Here is a 21417-nt window from a genome sequence, read left to right on the forward strand (position 1 = left end):
ACAAAGAAACCGAACTTCTGTCGTTCCTGCAGTGAAGCCTCATGCACCCGCTAATGTGAAGGCAGTGAGCCACAGCAGTGGGGTCCTGGAGGTGACTTGGCAGGCTCCGCCTTTGCCAGTCGATGGTCTCCAGTTTCAGTTTCAGTACTACTCGCCATCCACCGTGAGCCCCCAGCCAAAGTGGAAGGTGAGCTTATCGCACAGTTTAGCAACCACACGCTGTGACTGAATGCTTGGTGTGGTGGGTTCACAAATCAATTATTCAAAAAAGCCTCTAAAGTTTGGAATGAATGATATTTCTATAATGATATGATACTGGATGATTGTCAGAACTCTACTACTGTTAGCTTCCTGCGAAACACCCAGAATAAAATATGCCAAATGAAATATTTCTTTAAATGATACAGGATGCTCTGATATAACCTCAGCTTGTGTGTCTCTTATGAGATCAAACTGCAGTCCTCTGATTGAAAAATTCTCCTGGCAATTGGACAAACGCTCTCATTTATGTTCTCATCTCAAAATTTGCTCAAAATACCAAAAATATAAAGAAATCATTTTCTGTCTTTTCATAAAAGAAGGAGGCTAGACAGAGTGAGCAGATGTGTACTGCGCAGAGCGAACATTTTCCATTAGGAATGCATGTTGTTTCTTTAATGAGCTCCAAAAATGTCTGCAGCTTCAGGATCCTGTGCGGGTTCTGTGGGCAGAGGTTGCCGTGCCAGATATGTGTCGCGTATACGTGGTTCAAGTGCGCTGCAAGCACACCAACGGCACCGGCTACTGGAGCGACTGGAGCGAGTCTGTCTACTCCACTCCGCAAAACAGCAGAGGTAAAACATGTTATCAAAACAGCAGCGGTGACAGCCTTGACTTCTGATACGAATGTTTCTAGTCGCTTCTGACCATGTGATTTCTACTCTAATGGACATGGTGCACACAAATGCCATCTCCTAGCAGAGAAATACAAAAGTAAAGGCTGCGATGTAATGTTTGCTAATTGATCTCCTCAGCTCCTGAACATGGCCCTGATTTCTGGAGAATCCGTCAAGATGATCCACACGGAAACCAGTCTAACATCACGCTGCTGTTTGAGGTACATACATTACAGTATTCAGCTTTTTTATTAAGAGTTAGGTGCAGTGATATTCTTCTTGTCTGCAGGTCCCTCTAAAAACACAAAAAGACGCTAAACAAGTATTTTCTCTGTGGCTAAACCTGATACTTTTTATTCCTCTGTGGGGTGAAGCTTACTATTTGATCAAATGCTATAAGAAAACACTTCAATAAACCACACACTATTCCCTATTAGGTTATTTATTAAGACTATATTTAAATTGCGAGAACTTGAATATCTCATCATCTACAGTACATAATATTATCAAAAGATTCAGAGTATCGGGAGAAATCTCTGTGCCTGATTGACAAGGGTGATAATCACTTATTGGATGCCTGTGGTCTTTGGGTATCAGTATCCAATAATGAGGAAGAAGCCATATGAACATGACCCAGAAATGTTGCTGTCTGCATTGAGGCAAAGTGGAAACTGTTCTGCGGTCAGACAAAAGTCAAATTTAATATATATGGCCTGTATTTATATAGCGCTTTTCTAGTCCCTAAGGACCCCAAAGCGCTTCACACAACCAGTCATTCACCCATTCACACACTGGTGATGGGAAGCTACATTGTAGCCACAGCCACCCTGGGGCGCACTGACAGAGGCGAGGCTGCCGGACACTGGACCTACTACCACCAGTAGGCAACGGGTGAAGTGTCTTGCCCAAGGACACAACGACCAAGACTGGGCTCGAACCGGCAACCTTCCAATTACAAGGCGAACTCCCAACTCTTGAGCCACGATCGCCCATATTATATTGACGTGAAGAAATATAATACAATCTGGCGCTTGAAGTTACTTTTTCTGTTCGGGAGGATTTGTTTGCTGTTGAGGTCAATGTTAAAATAAGTTCTTTAAAAAGCCAAAAATGATTTCATATGAAGGCAATATGAGCAGAGAGTACAAGCGTGCTGAGATTGGCTCTGTTAGTTCAGTGAGATAGTCAAAAACAACTACAGTGGGGCAAAAAAGTATTTAGTCAGCCACCGATTGTGCAAGTTCCCCCACTTAAAATGATGACAGAGGTCAGTAATTTGCACCAGAGGTACACTTCAACTGTGAGAGACAGAATGTGAAAAAAAAATCCATGAATTCACATGGTAGGATTTGTAAAGAATTTATTCGTAAATCAGGGTGGAAAATAAGTATTTGGTCAATAACAAAAATACAACTCAATACTTTGTAACATAACCTTTGTTGGCAATAACAGAGGTCAAACGTTTACTATAGGTCTTTACCAGGTTTGCACACACAGTAGCTGGTATTTTGGCCCATTCCTCCATGCAGATCTTCTCAAGAGCAGTGATGTTTTGGGGCTGTCGCCGAGCAACACGGACTTTCAACTCCCGCCACAGATTTTCTATGGGGTTGAGGTCTGGAGACTGGCTAGGCCACTCCAGGACTTTCAAATGCTTCTTACGGAGCCACTCCTTTGTTGCCCGGGCGGTGTGTTTTGGATCATTGTCATGTTGGAAGACCCAGCCTCGTTTCATCTTCAAAGTTCTCACTGATGGAGGGAGGTTTTGGCTCAAAATCGACACTTGGCCCCATTCATTCTGTCCTTAACACGGATCAGTCGTCCTGTCCCCTTGGCAGAAAAACAGCCCCATAGCATGATGTTTCCACCCCCATGCTTCACAGTAGGTATGGTGTTCTTGGGATGCAACTCAGTATTCTTCTTCCTCCAAACACGACGAGTTGAGTTTATACCAAAAAGTTCTACTTTGGTTTCATCTGACCACATGACATTCTCCCAATCCTCTGCTGTATCATCCATGTGCTCTCTGGCAAACTTCAGACGGGCCTGGACATGCACTGGCTTCAGCAGCGGAACACGTCTGGCACTGCGGGATTTGATTCCCTGCCGTTGTAGTGTGTTACTGATGGTGACCTTTGTTACTTTGGTCCCAGCTCTCTGCAGGTCATTCACCAGTTCCCCCCGTGTGGTTCTGGGATCTTTGCTCACCGTTCTCATGATCATTTTGACCCCACGGGATGAGATCTTGCGTGGAGCCCCAGATCGAGGGAGATTATCAGTGGTCTTGTATGTCTTCCATTTTCTGATGATTGCTCCCACAGTTGATTTTTTCACACCAAGCTGCTTGCCTATTGTAGATTCACTCTTCCCAGTCTGGTGCAGGTCTACAATTCTTTTCCTGGTGTCCTTCGAAAGCTCTTTGGTCTTGGCCATGGCGGAGTTTGGAGTCTGACTGGTTGAGGCTGTGGACAGGTGTCTTTTATACAGATGATGAGGTCAAACAGGTGCCATTCATACAGGTAACGAGTGGGGGACAGAAAAGCTTCTTACAGAAGACGTTACAGGTCTGTGAGAGCCAGGGATTTTCCTTGTTTGAGGTGACCAAATACTTATTTTCCACCCTGATTTACAAATAAATTCTTTACAAATCCTACCATGTGAATTCATGGATTTTTTTTTCACATTCTGTCTCTCACAGTTGAAGTGTACCTCTGGTGCAAATTACTGACCTCTGTCATCATTTTAAGTGGGGGAACTTGCACAATCGGTGGCTGACTAAATACTTTTTTGCCCCACTGTATGTCTGCATTTTTATTTTGTTAAATACAAACAAAATGATAGCAGAAGTGCTGCCACGTGTCCGGATACAAAGAGAGGACCAATGTGTTTCTTTGGTTATTTAATAAAAGGCTTCAGTTCAAATCTGCCTTCGCCTTTGCAGTTTTGTCGTGTTATACAATATTTGAAATGAAAATTGTTTAAATGTTCTCAATTTGTTTTGTAGAATTTCCCACCTTCTGGGAATTCCTATTGTGTGGATGGATTTAAAGTCCAGCATCAATCCTCAAACGGATCTGTGCTGAGGGAGATCGAGCTGACGTCCTCCTACAGCTTCGACTGGAACCAGGAGCTCCAGACTGTGACTGTGGAAGCCTACAATAGTTTGGGGACCTCCACAGACAACATAAACATGACACTGGAGAGACAGCCTAAAGGTGAGTGAGTGGGAATATAACAGGACGTGTGACCAGTCACACACTCAGTGAATTTATTCTATTAGGCGATGTTCTTGTCACTCTAGCCTGAGGCTGTTCTTAATCAATCAATCAATAATATCCCTCATCCTCCTTATTATATTAGTATTCCAAAAGAAGCTCAGTGTGATCATGCTGGAGGCTGTCAAGTTTTAGATAAAGAATAAAATAAACCATATAAGCCATATATTGATATAATATCTTTAAATCAATCCAGGATTTCATCAAGAGACAGGCAGTTTTAACAATCTCAGGCTTCACATTCCTCTGAAAATATAAACCTTAGCTGAGATCAAAAGTGTTCTTGAACACGGAAAAATGTACAGGCTCACAAAAGCAAGGGCAAGATTCTTAACAAACAGTCCATGAACCTTTCATCAGTTCTTACAGATTTATGGACACTCAAACGTGCACAGACACGGGTGCAGATTTACGGGAAAGAAAAGAACAAGGTGGTCAGCGGTGTCCATTCATGGCAAAATACTTACTGGAAACATCATTTTTGTCAGCGCTTTAATAATCATCAAGGCTTGTATGTTGAGATTTTGACAAGCCCAAGATGAACTCATGTTTCTATATGTGTTTATTTGCCAGTGTGCTTCTTCCCCAGCCTCATAACACATGCTTGAAATGCTTAAAGCAGAGGTTAAAACCATCCATTTAGTTTAAGACTACATCTAAAATAATTATCTCTGGGAGCTCATAAGAGCCGTGATAGATGCCCAACATCCATTAGTTCTAGTGCAGTGAGTGCTAAGAGTAATGGGAAACAAGTCTGATGTCTAATGTGTGTGTGTGTGTGTGTTTGTGTAACATTTTTCTCTTCCTTTAATCATGATTCAGAGAATAACTGTCAGAATAAATTAATTGTCCACAAAGCTGGACTGTTTTCATGATTTGATTATTAGAGAAGAGTTTTATTAGCAGCAACCTGAAGACGAGAACACAGCAAATTTGTGGTAAATCATTGAGGACCTGACTTAGAAATCTCCTTTGGTGGAGTTCCACACAGAGTAAAAGGACTAACAAGCATCAAGTGGATATGCATTTGTATTTCCACGCCATTTTTTTCCTGCCTACAAACTTTAATTAAACAGGTTTTACCGGGAAAATTCTTTAAATTTAAAAGCGCTTTCACTTTATTCTGGTTGCAGTGAGTTACAGCAGCATAATCAAGGTGGCATAACAAATCTCACACTGAATAAGAACTGTCGAAAATTCTCTAGCAATTAAAAAGTCAAGTCGTGTAGGTTAGGACGACTTAAATTTGCACACAGCAAAAAAGGAAGATCGGTGGTTCCCACATTTCAGCTCTGAGATTATTCCACAAAACACTTTTCCAAAAGGTGGAAAGGCGCTTAATTGGATTGGTCTTTGCTGAAAAAACATACATCTAATTTTAGTTTGCTGTGAGTTTGTATGTTTGGTGTAATTGGACGTGAAATGAATTTTATTTGTTGTTTTTCTTCTTTTTTTGGTGGCTGATTTTTGAAAGCGTTGTAAATACGTTTCCCTGCAGGAACAATTAAATGACCCATCGACCACTTTGAAATTAAGCGACGCTTTTCTGTCAGTTATGCTGTTTCACTTTCTTCTATCATTAAAAAATGTCTGTAAAATATTCAAATTCAAATATTCAGATTCAGATTCTGGGGGTAACTAAAATTGCTTTGGCTCAGTTTTTCACAGCTGTTTGCAAGAGTCTTTTTTTCTTTTAACGTTTAATGTGTAGTGAGATTAGTGCACATTCGTGCTCCTGTCAGCAGCAACTTTAAATAAATAGTCATGATTACACACGTGCACGTGCTAGCATCACTGTCCTGAATGCTCCTTAAGCTGGTCGCTGAAGCTCAGTGAGCGTTATTCAGCCTTCGATGTTGACAGATGAGAGAAAAGAAAAGCAAAGAAAAGCCACTGTGAACGTCGAGGTCATCTGACCCTGGATGAATTCAGTTGTTTCTTTCTGCACTGCAGGCCGCTGCGTGCGTTCATTCCACGTGTTGCTTATCAACAGCACATGTGTATCACTGTCATGGAGCCTGTTGGAGAACAGCTTGGTGCCTCTGTTCATGGTGGTCGAGTGGTTGCCACACAAGCAGCAGGACTCTGGGCCAAAAGCAGAGACGTGGGCCAGACTGCGGTACACTGATTACCCCGTCTATCTGAGAGGTAGTACATTCTCTTCTTTGTTAGTTACACTGTTATTTCACAGTCTGGTTATGTTAAGTTAAACTAAGCTGTAACAATTTGCATTTATCCCATCAGGTGATTTTTTTGCCTCAGAGGAGTACGGCTTTTTCTTGTACCCTGTGTTTGCTGAGGGAGAAGGGGAGCCAATTTACACTTTAGGTATGCTCACTGCGCACGGGTTGTGTCATCTGCAGCACTAAAGGATGACAAAAGGCCTCTTGTTGTTCTAGCAGTTAAAGCTCTGATGTGTGTTACAGCCACCAGAGGAGATCCTGAGGCCTACATGATGCTGATGATCATCTCCTTTCTTTTCATCATCCTGTTTGTCACCCTGGTTCTCTCCCAAAACCAGTAAGAGCTAGTCCAGAAATATGTATTTACAAACTGACACAAATGTGTAAGAGGGTAAAGCGATAAAACATTCAGACTTTTTGCAAAAAAACCCTCTCTGGCCATTTTTTAGTGCTGTGACTCAGGAACAGGAGAGACTGTGACACTAATCTTTAGCGCTCACCAATCAAAAGTCGTCAATTAGTAATTTACATTTGTCTGGACAGGCCTGGATGTACTGTAAACTGTAGCTTGCCTGGTTTGTGGAGGTACACAGCCAGAACATGATAATTCTAGGGTTCACCGTTTGATCTTGTAAAACTAACCCTGAATATACACGGTTAGTTTTTGTTTTTTTTATCCGAACAGACACTTGTAAGAAATGATATATGATAGTAATTTCTATGGTGCAGTCTAATTAAGGGCACAGAGACACTGACCATGAAAAATTAGTGGTGTGACATTTAACAGGTCACCAGGGTGTAATTACGCTTGATGTTGGCGGATAAAAGGTGGAAAAATTAGAGCCGAGAGAGGAAGGGAAAAGGAGCGTTTAGGCATCAAATGTCTAACATGAATATCTGCTACACTTCCAGGATGAAAAAGTTTGTATGGAAGGATGTTCCCAACCCAAGGAAGTGTTCATGGGCTAAAGGAATAGACTTCAAAAAGGTATGAAATGTACACTGTGAATGTCATTGTTGACTCATCCGTTTACTAACCGTAAAATATTAACATCTAGGTCATACTAGGCCTAAAGAACAACATCATGTGAAAAAAGCTAATTTGCACGGTTTTTAAATAAAAATTGAAACACTGATCAAAATTCTCTATCTGTATGCTGGAAAATGACTGAGGTAGCTTAGTGTAAGTCGGAGAAACAGTCTGACAGATGCTGTTACCTGCCAACACGGTCGCTTATTAACATGATCTTATTTTCTTAAAGAACAAGTGGAACCTCACATATACCTTTTGTTAAATTACAAGTGTTTTACAAGTGTAACAATTACAACTACAAGTGATTGTTTTTAACTTTAGATTTTGTGTCAATTAAAAAGAGACCAGAGATATTTTAGTGGAAAAAGAATTATTCAAAAAAGTGCCGCACAAAGGTCGGAGGTTAATCGAGAAAATCACTCTGCAGAGGCACAAGGAAACAGCTAGGTGAACAGTAGGATGGGGAGGGTGGCAAACGTGACAAAAACTGGCAAAAGTGAGGCAACAAAGGGGAAGACAGGACTATATGTACACACACATGCAGAGGTGATTTGTGATCAGACACAGGCAGGGACGAGATACAAGCAGAACTAATGAAGGTGTGGCAGAAAATTGCAAAGGAGACAAAAACAAAGACAGGAAGTAAATGCAAAAGGAGACATATGAGACAGGAAACCATCAAAGTAAACAGGCAGTAGTCAAAAGACACAAAACACTGATAATGAGGACAGGAAACTTGAAAACGATCATAATAACAAAGAGAAAGAGGAAGGAAATGAAGGAAATAAAAAAAAAAAGATGAGATGGCACAAACTAAAAACAACAAAATACCAGCAGCAGCACCAAGATTCGTTTTATGCTAAGCTAACTAGCTGCTTCATATTTAATGAAAACACTTGAGAGTGATCTTGATGTTCCCATCAAAAATTCAGGTAGAAAATGCTCTATATGCTCTATTCCTTTGGATAAAGTTCTGATTGCATGTTTCTTGTCATCACATGACACTGAGATGAATCGATTTAAAAACACTCACCATGCAAGTTCTTCAGTAGCTCCTGTCTATCTTGATAAATAAAGAGGCAGAAGCATGATGAGTTTGTGGACAACATGTTTGTCATGTATGTTTGTCGCCATCTGTAGGCTATTAATGCTTGTGAGCGGTTTGCACTGCTACCTTCATGGATCAGTACAGCAAGAAAATATACATTTAGTCGCTTCATTATTCATCAGCTCTGAAACTTTCTCCAGGTGGACACCTTTGACTATCTGTTTCGACCTCAGGAAGGTCTGCCGGTCTGGCCGCTGCTCATGCCCTCTGAGAACATCTCCCAGGTCATTATAGTGGACAAAGTTCTGACTACGGCCCTGATCCAAAACCCACTTCCAGACCCTGCAGATGCCTTAGCTGGCTCCCATTCTCCTGGGTTTGACCTGAATGTCGATCAGTTCATGGAGAATGAGACTCTCCCTGTTGAGGGTCCTTCTTCAGCTGTTCTGGATATGTTAACTACTTCAAGGCCAAGAGCAGATGATCTGCAGCCAGCTGATCCCTCAGTGGACCAACATCCAGGTAGCACCGACAACTCTGGGCAGTCTTCAGTCATCTACACCGCTGTTCTGGTCTCCAATCCCAGTCAGGACCAGGAGCCCCCCATTCATCTGCCCTACAAGAATGGTAGTGGTAACAGCTCCAGCGATGAGGGAAATTTCTCTGCCAACAACTCTGACATTTCGGGATCTTTTCCCGGCGGCCTCTGGGAGCTGGAAAGCTGTCGTGGTTTGGAGATGGATGACCCGAGGCGCTCCTGCTCGAACAACTCTGTGGAGGAGCTTTCTCAAACATCAGAAGACGAGCATGACGTGAGACGGGAGAAGGACTTGTATTATCTAGGAATGGACTACCCAGCAGAGGATGAGGAGAGTGAGAAAGACGACGAGCAGAGTGAAGACGAAGACGCCAAAGTGGAGCTGCTTAAAAGTACCACTTTGAACAGAGGGCACTGTTCTGTGGAGTTGCATCCTTTGCTCGGTCAAGACAACCCGAGCGAGCCCGGGATCCTGCCGTCACCGTCGACGTGTGGCTTCGCCATGCCATACCTGCCTCAGTTCAGAACTGCTACGTGCACAGTGCAACACACACAACTTGAACCCAGCTGTGATTAACGTGTGCACCATTAAATCCATAATGTCACGCATCAGCATTTGCCAAAGCTGATTTGCATCTGTTCCTTTGGGCATCGCGAGGTGTGAGGCCAGAAAAAGTAAAAAAAAAAAAAGAATTACCTCAATTTATGTATGATTGCAAGTTGATGTTCATCAATGCTGCTATTGTGTGCTGTTGGAAAACACATCAGGAGGGCACAAGCCTCAGGAGAAGGCATTTCTTTCTTTCTTTGTTGGGCATTAAAACCCAGATTTTACTGTGCCATACTGCAACTGTGCCGTATCTGTGGCTGATGTTAAAAAAGAGAAGAGCTACAGGGAAGGCTGCGCAAGCAGCATACCGGTCTTTGAGAAGAAAGGAAAAAAAGAGGTCTTACAATAGGCGTACAACCGATTACGCACAGGTGGTCATACCATACATGCTCAGAATCAAAGGGTGCTCTTTGTGCCTACGTTTGCACTCGCCATATTACAGAAAACCGTTCTTTTCATTCTCACTACTGATTCCTTTTTGCTACATTCACAGAAAGATTAAAGAGGTTCACAGAGAATGGAAAAAAAAAAACAAGGAAGCAAGAGAGAAAAAAGGCTCATCATCTGCATATTTTCAGCTTTCTTGGCACACATTTGAGTGTAAAGTAAAAGTAATGCTTGGATGTTGCTTCAAAGCTATTGGTGTGACTAAATGAGAACAGCTGAAGGTGGTGAATTACTGCAGGCAACGCTTTTGGACACTTCATGTACTGCAGTGCAGCTTTTGTATCAACATCTGCATGGACTATCTCAGCCATCAAACCATCAAGCCTTTTTGCACTTTGTGCTTTAATGTGTTTAAGAGTTTGTTCCAGTATGTGAGAAACGTGGCGTCTATTTTTGTGCTATAGTTTTGCTTGGCAACTTAACTGGACAGCTTCTTTATTCTGTAAGAAAATGAAAAAGATTAAAGAAGGAGAATCCTGAGGATGTTTAAATTGAAAAGTAATGAAAATATAAAAATATGATTGACAGAAATTGTTGTTCTAAATCGAGAATGTTGTCTATTTTTCATGGTGAAATAAAGTATTTATTGTAAGTGTGTTTTTTGTATCACAGGGACTGTTGTAATGTTCACACTGCATGGAAATACAGATCCAAAAATAAACTTTTCTTATCAATACGCAACACGCTAACACTGAACTGCAGTAATAGTCTGCCACCTTGTGGCTGGAACCAGTAAATACATTAAAATTTCACCAGGCTAAAGTTTGTGTGTCACTTCAGTCAAATATATAGGTAACTACCACACACAGTAAATTTCATAAATTAAATGTGATAACTTTTGTTAATATTTTAGCTGTGAAAAAGGGTCTGTCTGCATAGTCATGTTACTTCTCCAGCCTGATTGCTGTATGCCCTCATATACACAATTTGAAGTTATTACTAGGTGTCTGATCGTTTCAAGACAAAAATGGGAAATGAATACACAGTATTCAAATTTTTTAATGAAGGACAGTATTTGCTGATCAATTCATTCAATACCTTTCTCATATTCAAAATATATAAGCCATACAGAGGGTTTTTATTGTCCAACATGATTACCTGATTCATTTAAAAATAAATTGTATTTAGTCATCACGTTACAAACCAAAAAAGTCTCACTTGAAATGCATTTGTTTTTCCCTCTGCACAACACAGACAAGTCGATCTCTCCTTTCTATAAACCACAGGAGCTGTTAACACAGACTGATCGTCTAATAAATAAAATGTAATAACCTGTAAAAAAACAGTGCAAAAAAGTGCAAAAAACTGCACTAATGTGCACCATAATTAATCTGATGACAAAAAGCCTGAAAACAGCCTGAAGATTGAGGCAGGAGTCCTCAAATTCATGAAGAATCGGTTGTCAAGAAGGAGTATCGAGTAAATGCAGTTGCATCTTTCATCCACAAGGTGACAGAGAAGCACTGTGGAAGGAGCCCAGCGGGCTGCTACTTTAGTGATGTCAGGGAGGTTGTATCCTTAAAGGCCCTTTAAGTTTTTGTATTTCCCAAAGAAGGACATGGTGGTGAGAATGGCTGCTAGCTTTGGCAAGGAGATGCTTTTGAAAGCACTGAAGCCATGTCAGATTATGATAGAGTAACAGAACCACCAGATAGCAGAGAAACTGTGGATATGATTATGCATCATATATGGTTATTTAGAAGTTTGCTCATTGTTCTATTCGCTGATCTGAAGCTACTGCAGGGCTTCAAAAAACTACATCCCACTTGTGATCAAACCGATCTGAAGTCAAATACAAACTACCAGAGTGATGCTATGTCTAGCCAGATGACCCAGATTCCCCAGAAGCCCCCCAGCATTGGACCTCAGTATCTGCTTCATGATCTGCAAACCAGCTGCTTTACAAAGGGGGTGTGAGACAAAAAGGCCTGAAGGGAAAGTGCTGCATATGTGAACGTTCTGTGGTGACCTGCTGATCTCTCAGCTGTGACACATTAACCACACATCTAAGCGTTCAAAAAGGTGACTGACTGCCCACCAAGAAACCCTTACTGTAATAAATTGTATGAAAAACGGATTTTAGAACAGAAATGCTTTGTGATCATAACTAAAGTTTGATTTAGACTGTATAGAAAGAAGATTTCACAAGCTGATTAAGTCTTTGAACTCACACCACACTAAATAAAGTAGGAGTATGTAATCTCGTTCTTGGCATCAAGATTTTGCTCATTAGTGGAAAATGGGGTAAAGTGGACTCTGGTAGAAAAATACGATTATGCTTAATAACTCACATTTTAAAGGTCACATGAGATGTTGGACTTTCCTGGCAGAAATTAGTATGTTCAGAGTCATGGCCGCAAAGTTTAAACCGATGAACGCATAAAGTGTTTTTTCAAAATGTGTTTTTCCTCTAAAACAGTCATGCTTACAGGGGCTGTGATGATAATATATGTATTCTTAAATAACATGTAGAACATTTGTTTTGTTCTTATCCTGCACAGATGCTTCTTTACCTCCCTGGAAATGAAACTTTCTTCTAAAACATCTCAGATGTCTTCAGTTTATGTAAACATAAACATGTAGGAGTCTAATGGAGAATCGGTTGTAGAGAAAAGCTTTTCTTGTACATTACATCCTGCCATCGAGATGTCAGCATTGGCAGACCAGACTTCACCTTCAAACAGCTTTGCATTTGCAGAGTATCCCCTGTGAAACCAGCTCCCTGTTTGGATCATGGGGACTGACACCCTCTCTACTTTTAGGCTTTGGTTTAAAACTTTCTTTATGGTTAAACCTGATCAGGAGTCCTTCCTTTTTACTCAATATGTGCTTAAACACAAGTCTACATTTAATTATTAGTTATTATTAATCTCTGGCTCTCTTCCACTGCATGTCTTTTGTCCTGTCTTCCTCCTCTGGAGTTTTTTCTCGCCAAAGCACTTGCTCACAGGGGGTTGTCTGAGTTTGGAGTCTTCTCTCTCTTATTGTAGGGTTTTTACCTTACAATATCAAGCTCCTTAAGTCGATTGTTTTGTTGTGTTGTGATTTTGCGCAACATAAATAAAACTTCTGACCAGAATTTGTCCAGTTTAAGGTTTTTGGTTGCAAACTAAAAGTCACCAATCCACCCAAAATAATTCTTCAAGTTGGAGAAGATACCATTTAGCACCCAATAAAGTTGATTCAGTTCATCTGGATGGAACTTTTTTAGTGATAAAAAATTTTCATCACACTTTGAGCTTTCTTTAGTCTCAACTGGCAGCAGGTTTCCCAAACCTTATAAACAGTACAGTTACATAACAGTGAAAACCAGCAACAACGCATAATAATGAGCTGAAACTTTTACATTAGAGGTTTAAGAGAAATTCCAATGGTGTCAGCAGTATGTTTAGCCCAGGAGGAGCTAGGTTCTAAAATGCAGATGCAATGCACGGTGATTAACTGTGGTTAGGAAACACCCACTTTTGTTTAATTACAAGCGTTCACAAAAATCCTCTGGATTTTCCCAGAAAGAGCGGTTACAATTAGTCATTTTGTATAATACCAGATGGCCGGTGAGTGTGCCCAAAATGAGAAAAAAAAGAGAAAAATTAAGAAAATAAAACCTAAGCTGGCAATCCATGAAATGTTTACCTTTGTTTAGACCAAGTACTGATACTATTACTTGTGATGTGTTACGTTGATATAACATAATGACTTTATTCGATTTGTGAAAAGGTTTTGCACACCATGGCCTTGTCGCCCTGACCGTCAGTGAACTGACAGATTGCTCTAAACTGCAAATACGTCTGCATGTTCTGACATCACTCTTCATGCTCCAGCTGTTGTCATCAACCCCGTTAATGTGAATCGGGAGAACGATTTAGCAGCTCCTCATTGTAAATCCCTCATTGATTGCCTGGCATTCATTTGTGCACTGATCGTGACAGGCTTTATCCACTGACGTTTGCCCAAGTTGGCTTTGAAGGTCTTAACATCTGGGTTAAAGGTCAAAATGTGACAAGTTCACCAAAAAAATAAGAAGATAACAACTGAAATGAGGCAAATCTGCTGGTTTAGAGCTGTGTGTGTGTGCTTTGCATTGGATATTATCTCTATTTCAACAAACAGGAGACCAAAAAGAAAAGCTGGTTTGGTTGCCAGAAACCGCTGCACTGCATGCTGAAAAGATTTGGAGTTTTAGGAATGTCTTTCTTTCCCTTGCTGTAATCTCCAGAGAGAGCTCAATGGTATAAAGTCAGCGTTATCAACATTCGTGAGGATCGACAAGGAAACATCAAACAAATGTGGTAACAATATGTGTAACAACAGGTGAACAGAGCAGAGCAAACAAGGGAAAGCAGAGTAAGGAAGAAAGCATGTGGACAGAAGCCGTGCTGCCCTCCAAGCTGTTTGCTGCCCTTTGCTATCTCGTCAAACACCTGCGATATTTCTGAGCAAGAATTTTACCAGTGATCTATCTTAGGTACTGTATACAACTTCAAGAGCCTTGATACAATAGGGCAGGTGTAACAGATGAACAGTGTTGGGAAGGTTACTTTTAAAATGTATTCCATTACAGAATACAGAATACATGCCCCAAAATGTATTCTGTAACGTATTCCGTTACGTTACTCAATGAGAGTAACGTATTCTGAATACTTTGGATTACTTAATATATTATCATGCTGTTTACAACTACATGAATGTACTATTGCTGTGATTTATTACTGTTATTGAAGGTCCGCGGCTCCGAACCATAGTAAAGGGACCTCTGGCTAATACGGTGGGTTCTGTGTCGGGCTCGTAGCCGAAAACTAGCTTTACTTTGTTGTCTGGGTCAACTTTGCTAGCGAGAGACAGAGAGAGGCATTGAAAGGCTGCTCCAACGGAACTTATTGTTTTTGGAGGAAAACACGAACACGGTGTACAGTCGAGTCTTATTAGCTTACTTACAACTGGGCTCGTCAGGCACTCTTCTTGGCTGCAGTGGTTATTATTATATTTACATGCTTCCAGCTCCCGTTTTTGCTCACAGCTCGTAGGCTACTTTTCCCTTTTCTCCCTCCCTCGCTCACAGACACATAACGGGTATGGCAGTCCGTTCTCCCTGCAGCACGGACTACACTGCCTATGATGCTACATTCTTTAGAGCTATACCGGTAGCATTCTGCCTATTAGTTTAGCACAACAACAACAAAAAGACCTCTCTCACCCAGGAAACACGCAGAGAGAGAGCGTCACCCTGTAACCATGGCAACCGTAACGCTGCCGCCTGGAACAACAGAAGTAGGTGTCAAAAAAAACCCAAACAGTCCTGACCCGCCACAATATGAAACAGGGAAGTACCGCCGTGTAATCCATTTATTTCAACAAAGTATCTGTATTCTAAATACCACCTTTTTAAACGGTAACTGTAACGGAATACAGTTACTCATATTTTGTATTTTAAATACGTAACGGCGGTACATGTATTCCGTTACTCCCCAACACTGCAGATGAACTAGAGACCATGCTTTATTCCTCAAGAATTTTATCTTCGCTTTAGAGTTTCCAGAGGTGCCAATCGCCAATGAATTGTGTACATAAATATTTCTTTTGCACATTCTAGTTCAAAGAGAAACTTCTTGCATTTTCCCTCATTTTACACCACATTACTGAAAAGCAGTACTACGTTTACTAAAAAACTGTTGTAATATCTTCTGTGGGTGGGGATGAACATTTTAAAAGTCCCAGAAAATAACATGGTCAAATATGCATGTAATCCCACTTGAGACTGCTATACACTGACCAAACGATAAATGGCCAAAGTTCAGCCACATTGCAAGTCCACTGAGGCCACATGGCTGTCTAGCCTTTCCCCCTTCTCACAAACATGCTCCCCATGCCCCCCTCCCAAAACAACCCCTCCCGAGAGTAATTTAAATTCAGTTAAATAGCCCATATTCCTAGTAATTAAAGCTCTGCTGGTTTCAGACCGCACATCTAGATTCCAGGACTTTCGTGATCATAACCTTCCAAAATGTCAAAGTGATGGATATCATCCAGCCGCTCATCCTCATTGTCATTGTGATCCATTATTCTGCTTCTTTGAAGAAGTGGAAAACAACCGTTACCCTACATATTCACAGGGCACGCACAGACATTCAACCAAATTTTCCCCAATCTTTTGCAAAACCTTTCTGTCCACTTGTTTGTAGGCGAAAACGTGAGATGCACATGAGATTTTGAAAGTGACCTGGGGCAGCCTTTTCACCCAGCTTTGTCTGCTATAAGTGGGTCGAATAAACGAAATGCCTCCACATCAGTCAGAATGTGTGTCACAAAGCATGCTTGTCTCTAGCTAACAGGGTGAGAGAGGCTCAGCTGAATGGCCCCCTTTTTTCACTCTGACACTCAATTAAAGCCTAATTGGTTTGGGGTCCATGCAGGCATGTAGCAAGGCAACACCCCAGGCTTCCGTGCACTTGTTCCCTATTTTCTGACTCCCCTCTCCAGAAATATCCCTTTGATCTGTAAATGGTAAATGGTAAATGGACTGATTCTTATATAGCGCTTTTCTACTCTCCCGGAGTACTCAAAGCGCTCTATACAACATGCCACATTCACCCAGTCACACCCATTCTCACAAGCACTTTATCTGTACTTAGTGCTTTATCTAACTACATTCACACACATTCATACTCCGATGGACGCATCGGAGAGCAACTTGGGGTTAGTATCTTGCCCAAGGATACTTGGCATGCAGACTGGAGGAGCCTGGGATCGAACCTCCAACCTTCCGATCAGTAGGTGACCTGCTCTACCTCCTGAGCTACAGCCACCCCGTGAGCAAACAGAGTAGGTTGTAGGCCAAGGAGCTGACAGCTTATTTCTCCATGAAGATGGGCAGCAGTTTGAGACAAATTTGAGTGTTTTTACATTTCATTTGAATCCCAAATTAAATGGGCACTGAGAGTAATACCCTAGGATCACTGGTATATGCGTGACGATATGTAGTCAAGTGGATCCACATATGGATCCACAGTATAAGCACAGTTAATTTGTCTCTATATTTTTATGTGTGTGTGTGTGTGTTGTTTACTATCATGGATTATTGGAAGGTCTCCTAAGATCACTGCTCCTCATAGGCCCACACATTCATGATATAGAAGAAATATCACTGTGTTTATGACTTGTTTTTAATAGTGTAGTCATGCAACTCCTACATTATACTTTGGTTATTAGGTCTCACAGGAAAAGTGAAGTAGTTAATTTCACTTCTAATTATATTCCACCATTTAACAGCAGTTGGTTCAAGGTGCTTAAAGTATGTGAGGTAAAGACTATAAAATATTTGAGGCACCTGCCATGACTGGTTAAGGGGAAGAAAGTTTGTGGACAAAACACATTAGAATAGGGATAGTTTCTCATTGTCTCACATGTAGACACCCACAGCTTAACTAATGGATGATTCAGAGTCACCTAATCCATCCCTAACCATGAACTTGATCAACAAGGGAGATTTTCTTTCCTATTCTTTCATTCCTCCTTTTAGTTTCACTACCATGAGGTTAACTGCACAGTCTCCAGGAGGCCCTGAGACAGCTGCATCAGTCAACCAGCTAAACTTCTAATGTTATATTTTACCCTTTTGACGCCCCCTGTTGAGGCAGGCCCACCATGGGTCGATCAATCCTGGGCATGTGTATCGCGGTTAGCTGACTGTCTTAGCTGCCCAAGTGATGTCAGCCCTTTTTAGCCATAGCCAGTGACTGGTCCTCTCAGCAGTGTTAGCCAATTCTCTGATAGCCTGCTGTTGCGCCTTTCCTCTGATCCAAATCTCTCTAAGCCCCTGCACCCCACTCCCACTGGGCACACCTTCCAGCCTCTGTCCTCTGCCTCAGCTGCCAAGTTGGCATACCGCAGCTTCTTACGCTCTAATGCTTCCTCAATTGCTTCCTCCCACGGTACCGTCAGCTCAATGACATACACAAGTTTTTGGGAGTTAGACCAAAGGACAAGGTCTGGTTGCAGAGTAGTTGTTACGATCTCTGTGGGAAAAATTAGCCTCTAATTCAAGTCCACTTGCATCTGCCAATCCCTGGCAACCTTCAGTGTGCCCAGGTTTGTCTCCTTCCCGGACAAATGTTGATGAAAACTGACGCTCCTCTTGGTTCGTGAAAGGTTAAGCGTTAATGGATTTTCTTTTGCGCTCAACTTTCTCGGCTAGACACCTGGGGACCTGGTTGTGTCTCCATGTGTATCTGCCCTGACTAAGGCTAGTCCTACTACCAACCAAGACATGCTTGAGTGTGGCTGGGACTATACACATGGGGCAGGCTGGGTCCTTTCAAACCACATCTGCAGATTTATTGGGGAAGGTAGCACATCACATATCGCTCGGATGATGAAACTTAGTCTATTAGACTCCATTCCCCAGATTTCACTCGATGAGTTTCCTCTTTTCAACACTCTCCCAATTCATCCAGAGACCCTGCTTGGCCAGCGCTACGGCTCTAGCATGTCTGGCTGCTTCCTCCTGTCTTCCCACCTCCTCCACGTTCGGTTATAGATGCCTGTTGCCACAGAGGCGTTACTACTCCAAGACCAAATCTTCCTCTGCCCCGTTGGACGTGACCCATCACATCACGATGCCGAAGAGCAGATTTGGCCTGTAGCACAGATGTGGCTGGGGTCCACTTCCTCGCCGTTGCTAGGGTGGAGCAGTGACTCTCACTATGGGTCCCGGGAGTCCGTGAGTGACATCTCAAGCCTCACTTTTGCACATTTAAACTCCTCTACCAGGCTAGGGATAGGCAGTTTTATTTCCAATATGTTGATAGTGTTAATTTAGTTTTTCCATTAAAAAGGCTTAGGCTTAGGGTTTGATGGAGCTACGTGGACAGGGGGGGACTAAACTATGTAAACCAAAAAACATGCTGTTTAAAAATGTACTTTTTGTGTTCCTAAAAAAATATGCAATTTTTCCTTTTCGGCAAATGTCCTTAGCTCATATTGTCCTGGAAACCTTTACTCGACCTTACTTCACTTACTTTGAAAATAAAGGCTTAAAGTTTAACAGATATACTTAAAGTCTACTCAAAACTCTGCGTCAAAAGACCTGAACACAATAAGACGTATTTAAGATGATCATATCGGATAACAAATGGATGGTAATTATCAGTTAACATCTCTGAAAATTAAAGCAAAATGTGAAATATGAACCATTCATTTTCTTTTATTTATTTTTGTTTGACATTTTTTCATTACAGAGTATAAACTGGACCCCCACCCCCCCCACCCCCCCAGAACAGTCCACTGCTTATTTATTTATCCATAACTTCAAATCATGTTAGCCTGTATGCACATTCATGAAGGGAATATTTATTATGTAAAACACATTTTAAGCCTGTCTAATGAAAGAAATGTCCAATAATACAGCTCTCTGCCTGTCCGTGTTTCCTACAATCAGATGACCACAAAGTAATATCATATTTACATCCTTTGTCACTGTTCTTGCATCTTTTGATGGAATGACAAAACAACAACAACAGCAAGAGCAACCTGCAGAGTATGCACCCACCCACCCACCCACCCACTAACACACACACACACACACACACACACACACACACACACACACACACACACACACACACACACACACACACAGGGACATTAACACAAAACAGATGGCCTCATCCCATGTAACGAGTTACTCCACTGCAAAATCTTTGTGTAGCCATCAGAAGCATGAACCATAGTTCCTGAATAGTTGGCCTCTGGTGACCTTGACCCATTCTGGTTTACGTCACTTTGTGGGAACACCACAGCCTAATTCTGCCTCTTTGTTTTCTTCCCTTGGTGTCTCATAGAGCCCAGAGATTTCTGCAGGAAAAACACTCAACAGTAGCAAACAGCTCGTGGGACGTCCTTGCACATTCCAGCATCTGGAAACGTCCTAACAAACTGTCACAGGGTCCAAGTAGTAGTTAACAGGAAGACATGAGTGGATATAAAACTAAAAGATCACACATACAGAATGGGGAATAACAAGCAAATTACTTTTTTTTTTTTTTTTTAAATGAAAGGTATAATGTGTTAACCTGAAGTGAGTGTAGGAGTCAAAACAGAATAATAACAATAAAATGGGCAGATTTCTTTCTGTTGTAAGAGTAGATAAATTACTTAGAAATCAGTATTTTATTTGCTCTCACTTATAAATATATTTTACTTTTTGGGTTTGAAAAGATGAAGCAGTCCTGATCTGTGGTTTCCTCCCACCACACTGTGGCTGAGTGGGAAAAAAGGGAAACTTTGTGGGCTTTTTCTTCCTGGTTTTGGAAGATTGAAAGTATTTTGAATGGTTGCTGTCATGAAATCGAGTGGTGCTTGAGGACACTGATGATGCTGTGTGGCTGGGATCTGTGGGTCATTATAACTATTATCTTTAATTCAGATTATACTCCTGACATAACAGGACTGAACAGTTTTCACTGGATAGAAACCGAAAATCACTGTCTGCTGACAGAAATAATAAAACAATCAGGCACGTCAGAAAGCATCATAACTTCATTCATTTATTTACTGATATTATTTTTTTAAATAGTATTATTACTGGAACGAGAGACATATACTAACAGTGTGCAGTTGTCAATCTGTTATTCATGTGTTCTGATTGCAAACATTTTTCCATATAGCATTAAAAGATTTGGGGGAATGTGGATCATGGATTCTCGTTACCCGTTACTACCGTCATATATTTCTGATGAGAAAGAAAGTTAGTTTAGAGACGACATGAGCTGAAAAATAAAACAATTTTAACAAATGAAACAGGAAAACAGCTTTTACAAAGTTTGTAGAGCATGTTTTATGCTTTTCCCACAGGAAAGGTAGATGCACACATTAAACATGTCTAATGTCCAGGTGATGACATCAATGTATGTACAAGTAGTCCATGTAAGCAAATCCAAATGCTCAGGCTTAAACAATCAACTTCCAACAGCCTCCTACTCATGTCTATGTGATATCAGTGAGATGTCTCATGTTCGTGTTTTAAGAGGGGCAGCCAATCAGAAGAAAGCTCAAAGGCAAGGGGAAGGACGGTGAGCTGAAACAAGACCTGGCATAAAATAAATAAGATTTCTGTTGAACTGTGAGCCATGCGAAGATACTCTAGCAGAGTCCAGGAATAAAAATATGGAACTTAAAAAAGTAAAACCTGAAGTAGCAGTAGTCTTAATTTCAGGAGGAGTTATGTACTGTTGAGTTATTTCCTTGTTGAGGGAAGATTCTGTTATGTCCCTCTGTTTCAGTGTTTAAGCTAACAGCCTTGTGGCTCTAGCTTTATTCTAAAATGACTGTGGTAACTAGGGATGGGTATCGTTTAGGTTTTATCCGATACCGGTGCCAAACCGGTACTTTTGAAACGGTGCCGGTGCTTAAAC

The 21417-nt window shown here is 41.3% G+C and overlaps 1 protein-coding gene across 4 annotated transcripts in view; it reads left to right on the plus strand.

Annotated features, from left to right (window-relative positions):
• The window catches only part of lepr (leptin receptor), a 44253-nt gene extending 33652 nt beyond the window's left edge, over positions 1-10601 (plus strand). For all 4 annotated transcript variants that reach the window (XM_035915494.2, XM_087830290.1, XM_006808142.2 and 1 more), the window contains exons 13-21: positions 33-187; positions 680-833; positions 1014-1096; positions 3880-4090; positions 6104-6298; positions 6395-6478; positions 6577-6670; positions 7246-7321; positions 8615-10601. In XM_035915494.2, coding sequence (XP_035771387.2) covers positions 33-187; positions 680-833; positions 1014-1096; positions 3880-4090; positions 6104-6298; positions 6395-6478; positions 6577-6670; positions 7246-7321; positions 8615-9529 — 1967 coding nt within the window. In that variant the 3' untranslated portion in view covers positions 9530-10601. The remainder of the gene's footprint in view (positions 1-32; positions 188-679; positions 834-1013; positions 1097-3879; positions 4091-6103; positions 6299-6394; positions 6479-6576; positions 6671-7245; positions 7322-8614) is intronic.
• Positions 10602-21417: the final 10816 nt, after the last annotated feature.

The sequence above is a fragment of the Neolamprologus brichardi genome, chromosome 17 (genome assembly GCF_056152115.1).
Source record: "Neolamprologus brichardi isolate AB-2024 chromosome 17, ASM5615211v1, whole genome shotgun sequence".
In the NCBI taxonomy this organism is placed as follows: Eukaryota; Metazoa; Chordata; class Actinopteri; order Cichliformes; family Cichlidae; genus Neolamprologus; species Neolamprologus brichardi.